The sequence below is a fragment of the Enhydra lutris genome, unplaced genomic scaffold (assembly GCF_002288905.1).
Source record: "Enhydra lutris kenyoni isolate GAN:26980312 unplaced genomic scaffold, ASM228890v2 scaffoldscaffold12, whole genome shotgun sequence".
Classification (NCBI taxonomy): domain Eukaryota; kingdom Metazoa; phylum Chordata; class Mammalia; order Carnivora; family Mustelidae; genus Enhydra; species Enhydra lutris.
The window spans coordinates 71,238,956-71,251,459 of record NW_019154096.1 but is presented as its reverse complement, the minus strand read 5'-3'; the positions used below and the strand labels follow the sequence as shown (position 1 = coordinate 71,251,459).

The following is a 12,504-nucleotide window of genomic DNA, read 5'->3' as shown; positions in this document are numbered from 1 at the left end:
ACTGCATTTGGACATGAAAGTAGGTGTTCTGATTTGTCATTTTCAGGGGAAGCCTGCCTTTTTATTCAGTGTGCGTAAAGCTATTGATGATCGGGGTGAGGGATGATGGCTTCCTGCACCAGTAATTTATGTGAGAACGTGTTAACAGCATTTTGAATGGCTGACGGATATGTTGCAGGACGGGAAGGGAATCTGTCCTGAGACACTTGAGTTTCCCCTTTGGTGGGGAATATAAAGATGTTAAGTGCCAGGGCCTGAGCGGGCAGACATTCAGCCCCGTCTCTTTTTGTGACCCCAGGTCTGACGACTTGAAAAAGGTATTGGTGTGTCCAGAACCATCCGGGTGTGTGAGCGGATCCGGGTGTGTGAGCAAACTGGTAAGATGTCAGTTCATGAAAAGACCTCTGGACCGATCCAGGTGAAAAGACTTGACCAAACACATATGCCAGCACTTGGACCAATAATTTTGGTTGAGAATCTATTCTTTTTGCTGTCAGATTTCCAAAATAGAATTTCACAGCCATTTGCCTGAAGCATGTCAATGGATTTGATACTCCCAGCATGTAAGTCATTTCATGAAAGTGTTCTGTGATGTAACGTGAAGAAAAATTATTTTCTCATGATGCGTGGCACCTTCAAAAAAAATTTTTTTTTCGTAAATGTTATTGAAGTGTGCTACGTCGGTGACCCAGGCGCAACTGCATTTCTCAATGCTGGAAAAGTCGATTTTCCAGGTCAGTTTTGTACTCACTACTCCATCTATCTTCAGGCCTCAAAAGCATTCTGAAGCACTTCGGGGTTTAATGACCTTTTCTAAAGAAAAATAATTAAGGTTTTTATCTATATTGTCTTGGACTTAAGCACAACAGCTTAGGAGCTGGATGAGTGGGGAGGAGAGAAAGTATATTAAAAAATAAATTACCCCATTGCCACAGCCTCCCGAGAAAGGTAAATGGAAAATACGAACTTAAACCAGGTGCAGCCTGGCATTTAGTTGAAGAATCTGATTTTGCGGTTGAAGAATCTGAGATTCAGGAGGAGGAACTGCTTTGCTCAAGGCCACACAGCTATTTATAGCAGAGTCGTCTTTAGAATCTTTCTAATTTCTTTGGATTACTCCAGATAGATATCACTGAACAACACTTTTTTTTTCTTTGTCGTTGCCGTTTTTGACTTTCGGGAGGGGAGGCCGGATTCAAAGTCAGGCTGTGCCCATAAGCGGCTGTGTGGCCCTGGGCCAATGACTTAACCTCTCTGCTCCTGTTTCCTTACTAGAAAGTGGGAATAGGACCTTCTGCGGGGCGTTGGGGCCGAGGAAGAATAACCTGCTCGGCGTGTCCTGCCCAGAGGAGGACCTCCAGAGATGCTGGTTTCTTCCCTCACCGCGGCTGTTTTGCAGGACAGAGAAGTGCAATGTCCTGCAGACCTTCTCATCCACAAGTTTCAGTTGCATTAACCCCTACCCCCCTCCCCGCCCCTGCCACCCCCACCGTGCAGACGCTTCAGGGGCAGGGCAGACAGGCAGGTTGTCATCTGTTTTCTGCCTTGAACTAAAACAACGAACGCGATCCGCCGGCGCGCCGTCGGTCTGGGTCCCCCAGGGAAGGAGGGGGCGGTGGCGCGGGGCGAGGCCGTCGCCGCACCTCTCGGGGCCGGCGGTGGCCGCGGTCTCGGGCGGCTCGCGGGCGTCGGGAGCCGCGCGGAGTCGGGGCAGCCGGGCGCGCGGCGCTGATTGGCAGAGCGGGCGCCGCCGTCCAGGAAACGGCTCGGGTTTCAGCGGGGGCGTGACCCGCGGGGAGGGGGCGGCGGCGGCGGCGGCGGAGAGCGCCGCGGAGAGCCGAGCGGGCGGGCGGCGGGTGCGGAGCGGGGAGCGAGCGAGCGCGGCCGCCACAAAGCTCGGGCGCCGCGGGGTCTGCGCGCGGCGTAGCTGGCCCGGCGCGGCGACTGCTTCCCGGGCTGGCGGGGCCCGGGCGCCCCGAGGCCGCGGCTTTCCAGGGCGCCCCGAGCGTTCGCAAGTTGCGAGCAAAGTTTGGGGGAGGAGACGCCGAGCCTGAGTCCTTTCTTCCTCTCGCTCCTCAAACCCGAGGGCAGCCGGCGGGCGTCATGCCCGCGCTCCTCCGCAGCCTGGGCTGCGCCTGAAGCCTCGGAGCCTGGGCGCAGGCAGGACCCGAGGACCACTCGGTTTCCGAGTTTCCCCCGAGTTCGTCGCTTGCTGCATCCCGACTCGCGCCGGGCGCGGGGACAGACCGGCGGCCGAGGAGCGTTGCCATTCAAGGTAATCGCCGCGTCGGGTGCCTCGGGGAGCCTCGCCCGCCGGGGAAGCTGGCGCCACGGGAGTCCGGGACGCCGGGGGCACCCATCCCCGAGCGGAGGGCGCGGGGGACTGGCACCGTGGAGCCTGTTCCCCCTCCTCCTTCTTTGGCTGCGTAGGTGATGGGGGAGCGGGGTGCGTGCTGACCGCGGCCCCTCGGGAAGGTCTGCCTCTACTTACACCCCATCCAGATGCTGACATCTGCCTTTGGCGCTGACACCCCCTCCCTGTCAAACTCCGGCCGGCGCCGTCCCAGGGGCCGGCGCGATCCTCCGACCCCAGGGCGGTCAGGCGAGTGGCGGGGCTACCTCGCTGGTGGTTCGGCCCCGCGGGTCCGGGGTTCGGAGGGGCATCGTCGGGGTGCCTCATTCCGGGGTCTGGGGGGCGCTCGCCTGTCCCATCCAGGCCGGGGGTGAGCGGGTGGAGACCCTTCCCCAGGAGGGAGCCGCTGGATGGGACCGGCGACCTCTCCATATAGGGCTGGCTGTGCTCGGGGGGTGGCACCTTGGGCGGGTAGGCCGCTGGGGTTCCCCGGTTTCAGTAACCGGCGCCCCTCTCCCGCTGCCGCCGTCGGTGCTGGAGGGAGCGCCCCGCGCCTGGGGCTAGGGGGCGAACTGGACCGACTTTTCCCAGCTCGCCGCCTGCTCAGCCGGCAGCCGCTCGGGGGTGTCGAAAGCGCCGGCGAGTTCTAACTTGCGCGCTCATTCTTTCAGCGCCGGGGCCGCGCCGGGGAGTCAGCCGAGGGCCCTGCCAGGCGCTGGCTCCCACCCTCGCGGCCACAGGGCCAGGCTCAGGGGCCCCGGCCGGGCGCGCCGAGTGGTCGCCGCTCTCTTCGAAGCCCCGCTCCCGCCAGACCCTTCTCCGGGCCTGCCTTCCTCCGGCCCAATTCAATAAAACCTGCCCTTAAAAGCAAACCAGCTTTCACACTCGGAGCACCCATTATGTGTTTGGTGTGAAACGCTATCAACATTTAAAACCCCATTGTCCCCCTGGTCCCAAATCCCTGTAAATCTTCCACTGGCCGCGACTCATTTTCATCTGAAAAGCCTGTTTAGTTTGAATAGAAAAGCAATCAGGCGCCCCTCTCCCTCTCCCTGGAATGTCAATTAAAATGCAGATTTCTCTGAGCTCTTTAGCGCCCCAAGAAGGGGGAGAAAAACAGGATATTCCAGGCAAGCAAATGAAAGAAATGCTACAATGGAACAGGGGCTGGTGGTGTTCAGGAGTTCCCCAAAGCTGCGGCAAGTTCTCACTGGCTTGCTAACGTTAACCGGGCCATGGATCGTTGTCCTGGATCAGCCTGTATTTTGTGTTTTTTGAGATTTCTGTATGTTGAAGAATCTCTTCTCCATCCCCCCTTCCCTAACCCGCCCAGATTTGACCCCTGATAGCTCCCTCCATTACTCAGCTCAGAAGACAAGGAGAACAGTGGGGAGGCTTTGAGCTCACTGATAGGTCTGCCCCCTGGGGGGGACCCAGGCATCCCAACCTTGCCTGGCACTGTTGACTTTCCTGAGGTAGAATCCACCAGAAACAAAGCACCCAAGTGCTCAGCATGGGTTAGCCGGCAGAGGACAGATAAGCGCTCAGCGATAGAAGCTCCGTTAAGGTAGGACTGTGTTGGTTTGTCTTCTTGGAGTGTAAGGGGGGTTGGGGAATATTTTGGTTAATTGAGCCCAGCACGAACCTGGCATAGGGGCCACTCGCCAGCCAGGCTCCCTTGCTTGTCACTTTGCCTGTCTATGGGGGCAGGCTTGTGTCCAGGTGAAAACGGACCAGGGGAGCGGGTGGCCACGGAGAGCCGTCCATCATAGGGAGGGTGACAGCTCCTCCCTGGGTCCAGGCTGAGAAGAGAGTTCCCTTTCAAGGGGAAAAATAAACACGCTGGGGCTTTCACTGAGGCTCAGACTCCAGGAAGGATTATGGTATTGAAGGCAGGAAGCCGGGATTGTGGCCGCCAGCAGCCTGCTGGGCCTGTGTTCCCAACACCGAGCCTCGGGACCTAATTATCCTGCCTAGGAGGTCCCTCCACACTTGTGTCCACTCTGGTGAGGAGCTGTGCAGACCTGCTGCCTTAGGCCTCCGCCTTCCAGAGATTTGGGCAGGGGGCGGCCTGGGGCCTCGAGCTGGTAATGGCTAAAATTCAGGTTTCTCCTGCAAGCTGATGGGATGAATAAATGGTGTGAGATTTAGCTGGTTTAGGTCACTGGCCAGTTTTCTCTGCTTGGGCAAAGGAGGCCCCTCTGGGCCGGGACAGGTGTGTGATGAGGCCAGGGAAGCAGCTCAGGATGAAATCTGCTAGGATTTAAGGTTGTTTAATGAAGTCGTATCAGAGGCAGAACATTCCCATGCATTCTGGAAACGCTTAGTAAATCGATGAGAATGCTTGTGTACTTTCCTCCCACACGTGTGTAGAAATAGATACGGAGTTATCTTTTGAGGCTCTTAACTTCAAGAGGAAAGAAAATTGAGGGGGGGAGAAACATCCTTCAAGCAAGCTGAAAATAAAGGGTGTGCTCACAGGCACAGGCTTTTCTCGCTTGTGCCCTGAATCACACCGTTTCATACGTGCTTTCTTTGGAAGCAGAGGTTTTCTTTTTTCCTTCCCAGGAACTAGTGCAGCATTCTCTTTTCCCATTTTAATCCTTAGTCAAGGCTAGCAGGAACAGTTTTTCTGATGTAGCTTTGGAGAGGCTCAGGCAATGTTGAAGTCTTACACGGCAGAATTTGGAAACATCGAGTTGGCATGCCAAAAATCCAGGCTTTGGAGATTTTTATATTAAAGTTCTCACCCTTACACTCCCCCCTCCCCCCTTAAAGTGAGGTTCCTTTGTTTCACCCAGTCTGTGGTTGTTTCAAATTTTCTCAAGTTTGTGTATTTCGGTAGTGCACTTAGTCATGGAGGATAATGAATGCACTTAAAGTTATTTGGAATCGTTAAGCTTGGACAGTTCTCTTTGCTTTTGGGTCACATGGGTGCACAGACCAGTGAGTGGAGCACCCTCTGTAATTTTTGAAGTCTTAACTAATAGGTTAGCCTATTGGAAGTTATTGGCCCAATCACATACCAGGGCAGTAATTTGCATATCACCTTCGTCCTTAATAAACACCTGCCTTCGCATCCCCTCCCTTCCGTCACCAACGCCGTGTGGGCTGAAGACAGTTACGGGGCGGGAGTTGCGCGGAGTGGTAGTGGAGGGGGATTCAGGCTTTGAATGTATTGGCGGCTCCGTTCATTCTCCTGTAAGCGGCTGCTTAGTGAAAGATGGAAGTACATTTCCGTACTGGGAAATGAATCCTGACAAGTGTAAACTGGTGGGGGCTTTCGGGTCGCCTTCCTGGGGTTCCCTTTATTTTGCTGGTCTCCTTTCTGGTCCAGTGCTACAGGGAGGGTGGGGCCAGCTGCTCTGCTGCAGCCGCAGCAGAAAGTCTGCACACAGACGCCTCCACCGTCCAGATGTCTGAAGCCCCGCTGGCCTAAGAGAAGTTAACAAGGCGGGTTCTGCCAACCCGAACACTGGTTAACTTGCTTTTGTAGTTGCCCTTGAAACTAAGGTCACGTTGCTTCTGCGTTTTGAGGGCTGCAGAGGTGACAGTGGATGGCAGAAGAGAGTGCGCCTTGCCTAACCCGAGGGGCCGCAGGGAGCTGTGTCCTGGAGCTACTCCTTCATCTCCGTTTCTTAAAAGTATGCTTTCCTCCGATCAGCCCGACACGGCTCACGGGGTACCGGTCTGGCGGGAGCACCTGGGACCCTGAGGCGTGTGCGCCAGGCATTTGCAGATAATGCCGAGGAACTGCTGGCGCCCATTCGAAGAGGCTGAGAAACTGTTGTAGCCCACTTGGGTTTGCACCCGTTGGCACTGGGGAGGATTTCACTGACTCGCCGACTCTGTCTCCCCTAGAGGCTGCAGCAGCTGCGGGAGCAGCGGCCAGACCGGCAGCGGCTGCGGGAGCACCTGGGCTCCGGAGCCCACCGCAGGCTGGAGGCGTTGCTGGCAGTCCATGCTCGCAGGCGACGTGTGCAGATGGGAGTGACGTCCACATGGAGATATGGAAGAGGACGGGGGATTGGCACCGCCGCAGCCATGGTCAGCTGGGCCCGCTTCGGCTGCCTGGTCGCGGTCACCATGGCAACCTTGTCCCTGGCCAGGCCCTCCTTCAATTTAGTGGAGGATACCACATTAGAGCCGGAAGGTAAGTTGTTTCCTCTCACCCTTCAGGTCACCAAGTTTGTTTGGGGATGTGTCTGGGGAAGTGGCCCTGAGGTCAAGGCCTGCATTGTAAGTGAGTCTTTAAGAGCAAGACGCATGGGCTCTCTGCTCCCCGGCAGGTCAGAGATTGGCAACTCCCGCCTCCCCCAAAGTCAGAGATTGCGTGAGACGCTTCCTTGCTGTGACACTGTGGTTAGAACGGTCCAGTTTGGTGGCTTCTTGGTGTGTGCGTTTGTTTTCCTGCGCTGGCTGAGGGAGGCAGCCGGCCCTTCACCTTTTCCACTGCCCCGGGGAGCTGTGGGAGGGGACCTCTAGGTGAATGCCATCTAGAGCCTTCCTGGCAGGAACAGTCTTACTGGAGGGAGAGTCTTGCTTATGATGTAAAGAATTGGCTATTTTCTGACAAAAGGAGCCGCAAGGGGAAATTGCCAACATCTGAAATGCTGACATTTTATTTTCATTGTCTAAGGAGAAAAAGAAGCTTCTGGAGCTCACAGAGATGCTTGATGGTTAATTTTTTTTTTTTTTTTTTTAAAGACACTGTAAATCCTAATACCTAAGCAATATGTCACAGAAGCTGCAAATTCTGTTTGAGGTAAATTTGTAAGTGACGGTACCTGGGTGTCTTCCACATCTGTGACAACTTCCAGGTCGACCAGGCCACACACTGGGGTTTCAGTTTTGGAAATTTAATTCTAAAGGTAGAAAGCCAGTTGCGAACACTAAATGGGAGCGAATAACTCAGCTGGACAGGTCTGGAACCTCTTTCCCGGGTCTTTCCGAGACGACAGTAGCCAAGCCTCCACTTGGGGTGGCATTGAAATCTGTCATCAGCCAGGAATATTGGTAGCTGAGTTATTTTTCGAGTGGTAATCCGAGAATAAAATGGCAGATCCCAGCACTCATCGCCACTTAATGAACCTGTTTGCTGAGAGCCCACCTGGTGCTTGCTTTGCTTTGGGGGCCTGCCGTGGTCCCGAGTGGTCTGGGGTCAGTTCAGCTGTTCTGGAAAACCACCCAGGGCCACAGGCTGGCCGAGGACAGAGAGCCTGGTCAGAACAACACGGGAAGGAGGGCTGCATTCCTGCCCGAGGGGACCGCACTGAGAGAGGGGCTCCCAGTGGGACCCCATGCATGGGTTGTGAAGGGATAGGAAAGAGCAACGGCTTTTCTAAAATGGCCCTGATTTTCCCCAGAGCAGTCGTGCTCTAGCTAGAGGGAGGCTGGTGCTGTGTCTCACACAGAGGCACAGAGGCCTTGTGAGAACAGGTGCGGTGACGTCACAGTAGCTTCTCAGGGAGGGGAGTCTGGCAAGAGTTTGTTTCTGTGGACTTACAGGCTCTAGCTATGGTGATGAGGGGACAGCCTCCTCGTGACCTGTGCTGGGACGTAAGCACACGTGTGATTTGCAAAGGCAGTACCTTTCTGCGGGGCTTAAAGGGAGAGAAAAGGGTCCTGGTTTCTGAAAGTCAGGGCTGTACTTCTTTAATTTTGCTAATAATTAAAATCGATGTGTTTCCTAATTGCTGGTTTTCCCTTGAGTGCGAGGCTCAGAACGCAGCCAGGCAGCTGAGCCAGGATTTCCCGCCCGATGCGCCCGGAATGGCCCAGGTTAGGAAGAAACTGTCATTTTTCATTTCGACTCTCAGGGCAGCATATTCTTGGGAGTTTATCTCAGCAGAAAGTGTAAAACGGTCCTGGAGGACTTCTTTTCTCCTCCTTAATTACTGAGGAAAGTTTAAAATATGCAGGAAGAATGAGGTGGGGTAGAGAGGGGCAGAAACCATGGACAGCGATAAAGTGCCCCCAATGGTTCTTTGTGTAAAAATTTGTGTCCAACAATGGGAGTATTGTTGAAAGCAGGTCTTCCCAACCCGGGATCTGGGGCTGCTCTTGGGGATTGGGGGTGGGGTGGTTCACCAATTCCCCCAAATTATAGGAAATACTTTGCCAAAGTTGTTTGATGCATTTTCCTGGGCTCACAGCTTCTGTGAAGTTTGTGTTCAGGGTTGTGAGACGTTGTAAATGGAAGGTGCAGACCCGCAGAGGACTGGCTTTGGAAAAGCATGGGAACCCCCGCCCCTCTGTTTTCCTTCCTGTCCTACCATGGTTTGATAAGGTGACCTTGAAAGGTCTTCATTAGTGTTGTGTATATTAACATCATCAGGAGGCTTCGGGTTCCTTACGTTAAGAGATCACCAGGAGATTCCAGCATCCCTGGGAGCAGAGAGTGGACAGCATGTGGCCTGGTGTCTCCGGGGGACCCAGGACATGTCAGCCTCCTTGTTGCCCGTGAGATGGGCGCACGTGTCTGCCTTGTCCTGTGTGGGCTGGTCCTGCCAGGTGCCACAATGTCAGGAAACGTGGAGGCTCTTGGGGACAGTTGGAAAGAAAGTCGCTCTGTCATGGCGAAGGCCCTTTGTGACTCCAAGCAGCTGTGTTTGCTTTCTGGAGCGTCCGGGCCACCCTGGTCTGTCCTGGCCTGTCAGTACCATGTCGGCGACCGATTTGAGTTCTTCCGTTGCAGGTAGTTTTGCTTTAGGGTCAGAGGTTATTAGGAAGGTTGTCTAATTCTAGATGAGAAAAGAGTTAGCTGGAAGCCAGTCGACTGACTGGGACAGCTCTGGTTTAGGCCATGGTCCTCCTGCCGAATTTGGGGGAAGGAGGGATGACGGATGAAAGAGTATGTGCCAGTCCCAGCCTGTCCCCTGTGGTTAGTGTAACTATACCTTTGGTTAATATAAGTTTAAGCTTAACCTTTTATTGCACCAGACCCCACCTTGGAAGACTTTCTGGTTTGTTAATTCGGAGGCTGAGCTTAGATGAGGTCTGTTGGGCTGGGCTGGAGGAAAACGCACCCAGGGAAAAAAGCGAGTAAATTCCAGGAAGGAGCCTGAGCCCTAAGACCGGAGGATCCTTTTTCTGTCTTCTCGGCTTTGTACGACATGATCCTTTATCATCATATCCTGTCGTCCATCACATGCCCTTTGTCTTCTGGACACGATGAAGTAGAAACAAACAGTAGGGTTGGATCTACTCAGCTGACTTGAGAAGCAAATAATCTCTAGGGGATTTTAGTTAATATCCCTGATTTAAAAAGAATATTTCCAGTTGGTTGTTCATTGTTGTGGAGGAATGGCTGAAGGCTATAAATTCAGTTACTGATGCGGGGGGGGGGCAGTCCTCAATGCCAAGTACTGTTCTGTTGACTAATATTCCCATTATTTAAAGTAGAGTCAAGCTTGATTATCCCGGGGAGGAGGTGACTCTTTCGAGTTCTTGTCACCTACTCTGGTTAATTAAATCATTGTTGACATTAATGATATCTTTGTTTACACCAGCCCAGTAGGAGCTAAAATAAAAGGGCTTTTCCAACCCCAAACCCCTAATTACTTTCCCACCCTCCAGAAAGTGTGATTCTGGAGAGCAGCAACCTGGGAAGAATGTAGTTTTCTTTTCTTTTTTTTTTAAACCAGTTTTTTTTTGGCCACCTTCTAAGAGGTGATGCTGTCCTGGACTGATGTGAGTTGGTCCAAAACTCAGTAGCAGAGCGGGTGAGTGCAGGACGCACATGGAGAACTTTTGAAGTTCAGATTTTTCCAGCATGGTTTAAGTTCTTTATTAGAAGTATTGCAAATGCCACAACGCCAGCCACACTCATTTAATTGCAAGTTAAAAGAAGAGAAAAAAAAGAATGTATCCGTATACCAAGAGTGAATGATTTAAAATAATCTTCTGTTTTGTATTATCTGCGTCTTTGTTCCTCAATACAAGTGTTAATATTTAAGAGTCCACTGGACCTGGAGAGTTAGCTCAGGAACAAGAACTTAACTCTGGGTCAGTTACACCAAATGCAGGCTTATGCAGTTAAATACACAATGAAGTACACACTCTTTATTAGTATATAAAGTATTTCACAATTCAGAGACAGAGAACTATGCTTAATATTACCTCGAGAGTGACAATTTGGCAAGCTGAGTTTCTATACTCCCTCCCTCTGATCCAAATTCAGTGTGTGTGTGTGTGTGTGTGTGTGTGTGTGTTCTGCCTATTTATTCTAACCAGCCAGAACACTTTGAGTACCTACTATGGGATGAACTCCCTGGCGAGAAGCCAGAAGTGTTTCTTCCAAGTCCTTCTGACCCAACTGAGGGTGAGAATTCAGATAACCAGAACAATGCAGTGGGTGATGTTTCCAGTATGGGACGGAAGGAAGAATTACGCATTTATGCAATACCCAGGGTAGCGTTGAGGCAGGAAGAGTCCTGTTCCGTGTTCATATTCTCCATAAAATGTATCCAGTAGCCTTGCAGCCTGACGTTTGTTTGGATGTTGACTTATCCAGGGTAATTATTAAAAGGCTACCACCCCAGGGGCGCCTGGGTGGCTCAGTGGGTTAAGCCTCTGCCTTTGGCTCAGGTCATGATCTCAGGGTCCTGGGATCAAGCCCCGCATTGGGCCCTCTGCTCGGCGGGGAGCCTGCTTCTCCCCTCTCTCTCTGCCTGCCTCTCTGCCTACTTGTGATCTCCCTTTCTCCATCAAATAAATAAATAAAATCTTAAAAAAAAAAAAAAAAAGGCTACCACCCTTTCTTTGCACAGTCTGGCCTGATTTTCCATTTCCATGGAAGCTGCCTGATTTTAGTCTTTCAGGGAGAATGTGGGAAATCAGGTTTTGGCCCCAGGTAGGGAGTAAAACTGGCGTGCTACTTTCCACGGTCCTGACTGGAGTCCTACCATGGTGACTTGGCTCGGTAGGCAACTCTGAAATTATTTGGGGAAGTGTTTCAGGTGATCCCACAAATGATTCCGATGCAGGGCGTTTTCTGCTACTGTACAGAAATTCCTGTGATCTTTATTATTTGTTTTCCTTGAGAAGGGTTGACTTTAGCCTTAGGTTTTTTGTTTTTTTTTTTTCTTTATGATTTTATTTATTTGTCAGAAAGTGAACACAAGCCAGGGGTGGGTGCCGGCAGGTAGAGGGAGAAGTAGGCTCCCCGCTGAGCAGGGAGCTTGATGTGGGACTCGATCCCAGGACCCTGGGACCTGAGCGTCCCGTGGCTCTGTATTCCTTTTTATCCGTTTGCGGTGTCCACTTATGGAGGGTTCGCAGTGGCTGTGTTTTTTCAGCTTTAATGGCATGGCTTGAAGCTGCGCACCATGCCTTTGCCTCAAGGCCTCTGACCTGCCTTCTCAGTGGGTTTCTTTTAACTGATGGTGACTGTGTTCGAGGCTGTATGTGGCTGAACAGTGAGCCTGATGTAGAGGCCTTAGCTGAAGGGAGCTGAAGGGAGGTGAGGGGGGTCTCGGTAGTCGTCCTTCAGCATCGTTGTATCCAAGATGAGCAAATGCCTAAGAACACAGCTTGGACTTGTTAGAGGCTCTTGGACTTGAGATTTTAGTATTTTTATTTATCTTATTATTTTCCTATGTAAGTTCTATTCCCATCGTGGGGCTTGGACTCATGACGCTGGACTCGAGAGTCACATGCTCTACAGACTGAGCCCACTAAGGGCCCTGGGCATGAGATTTTAAAGCTCGGTAAAACTCGTGTTCCATTTTGGGGCAGCTCTTTTATCTTCCTGTGGAGTCTTGAGGCTTTCTGGCTGCTGTAGAGTCTCCACAAAATGGCCTCTTCCTTCTGCTTACCCAGGTAACCTGGAGTGACCCAGCTGGTTTAGCTCTGGCCTTCTTGAATTAGGGAATGTGTAAAGAAGGAGGTAGGGAAGGGAGCCTGAGGCCAGGCTCTTTAATGAGTCTGGTTGAACAAGCTGTTGGCCTCTTTACTATGATGATCCTGTGTGTCTTGGAGATGCCTTCTGGAATGAACAAAGGTTACACTTTTCCCAAGTGATTTTTTTTTTTTTCCCTTTTCTTTACCCCTTCCTTGCTCTGATTTGTGACTACCCCCCACTTTTTAAAAAAGGTTTTATTTATTTATTTGATAGATCACAGGTAGGCGGAGAGGTAGAGAGCACATTG

At 52.2% G+C, this 12,504-nt stretch overlaps 1 protein-coding gene across 3 annotated transcripts in view; it reads left to right on the top strand.

Moving 5' to 3' along the window:
• Positions 1 to 6,382: 6,382 nt before the first annotated feature.
• Positions 6,383 to 12,504, top strand: part of LOC111144712 (fibroblast growth factor receptor 2) — a 98,429-nt gene continuing 92,307 nt past the window's right edge. For 2 of the 3 annotated variants that reach the window (XM_022499147.1, XM_022499148.1), the window contains exon 1: positions 6,398 to 6,506. In XM_022499147.1, the coding sequence (XP_022354855.1) occupies positions 6,398 to 6,506 (109 nt within the window). Of the gene's footprint in view, positions 6,507 to 12,504 lie in introns of all 3 variants that reach the window. The other variant, XM_022499149.1, reaches the window with a different exon arrangement.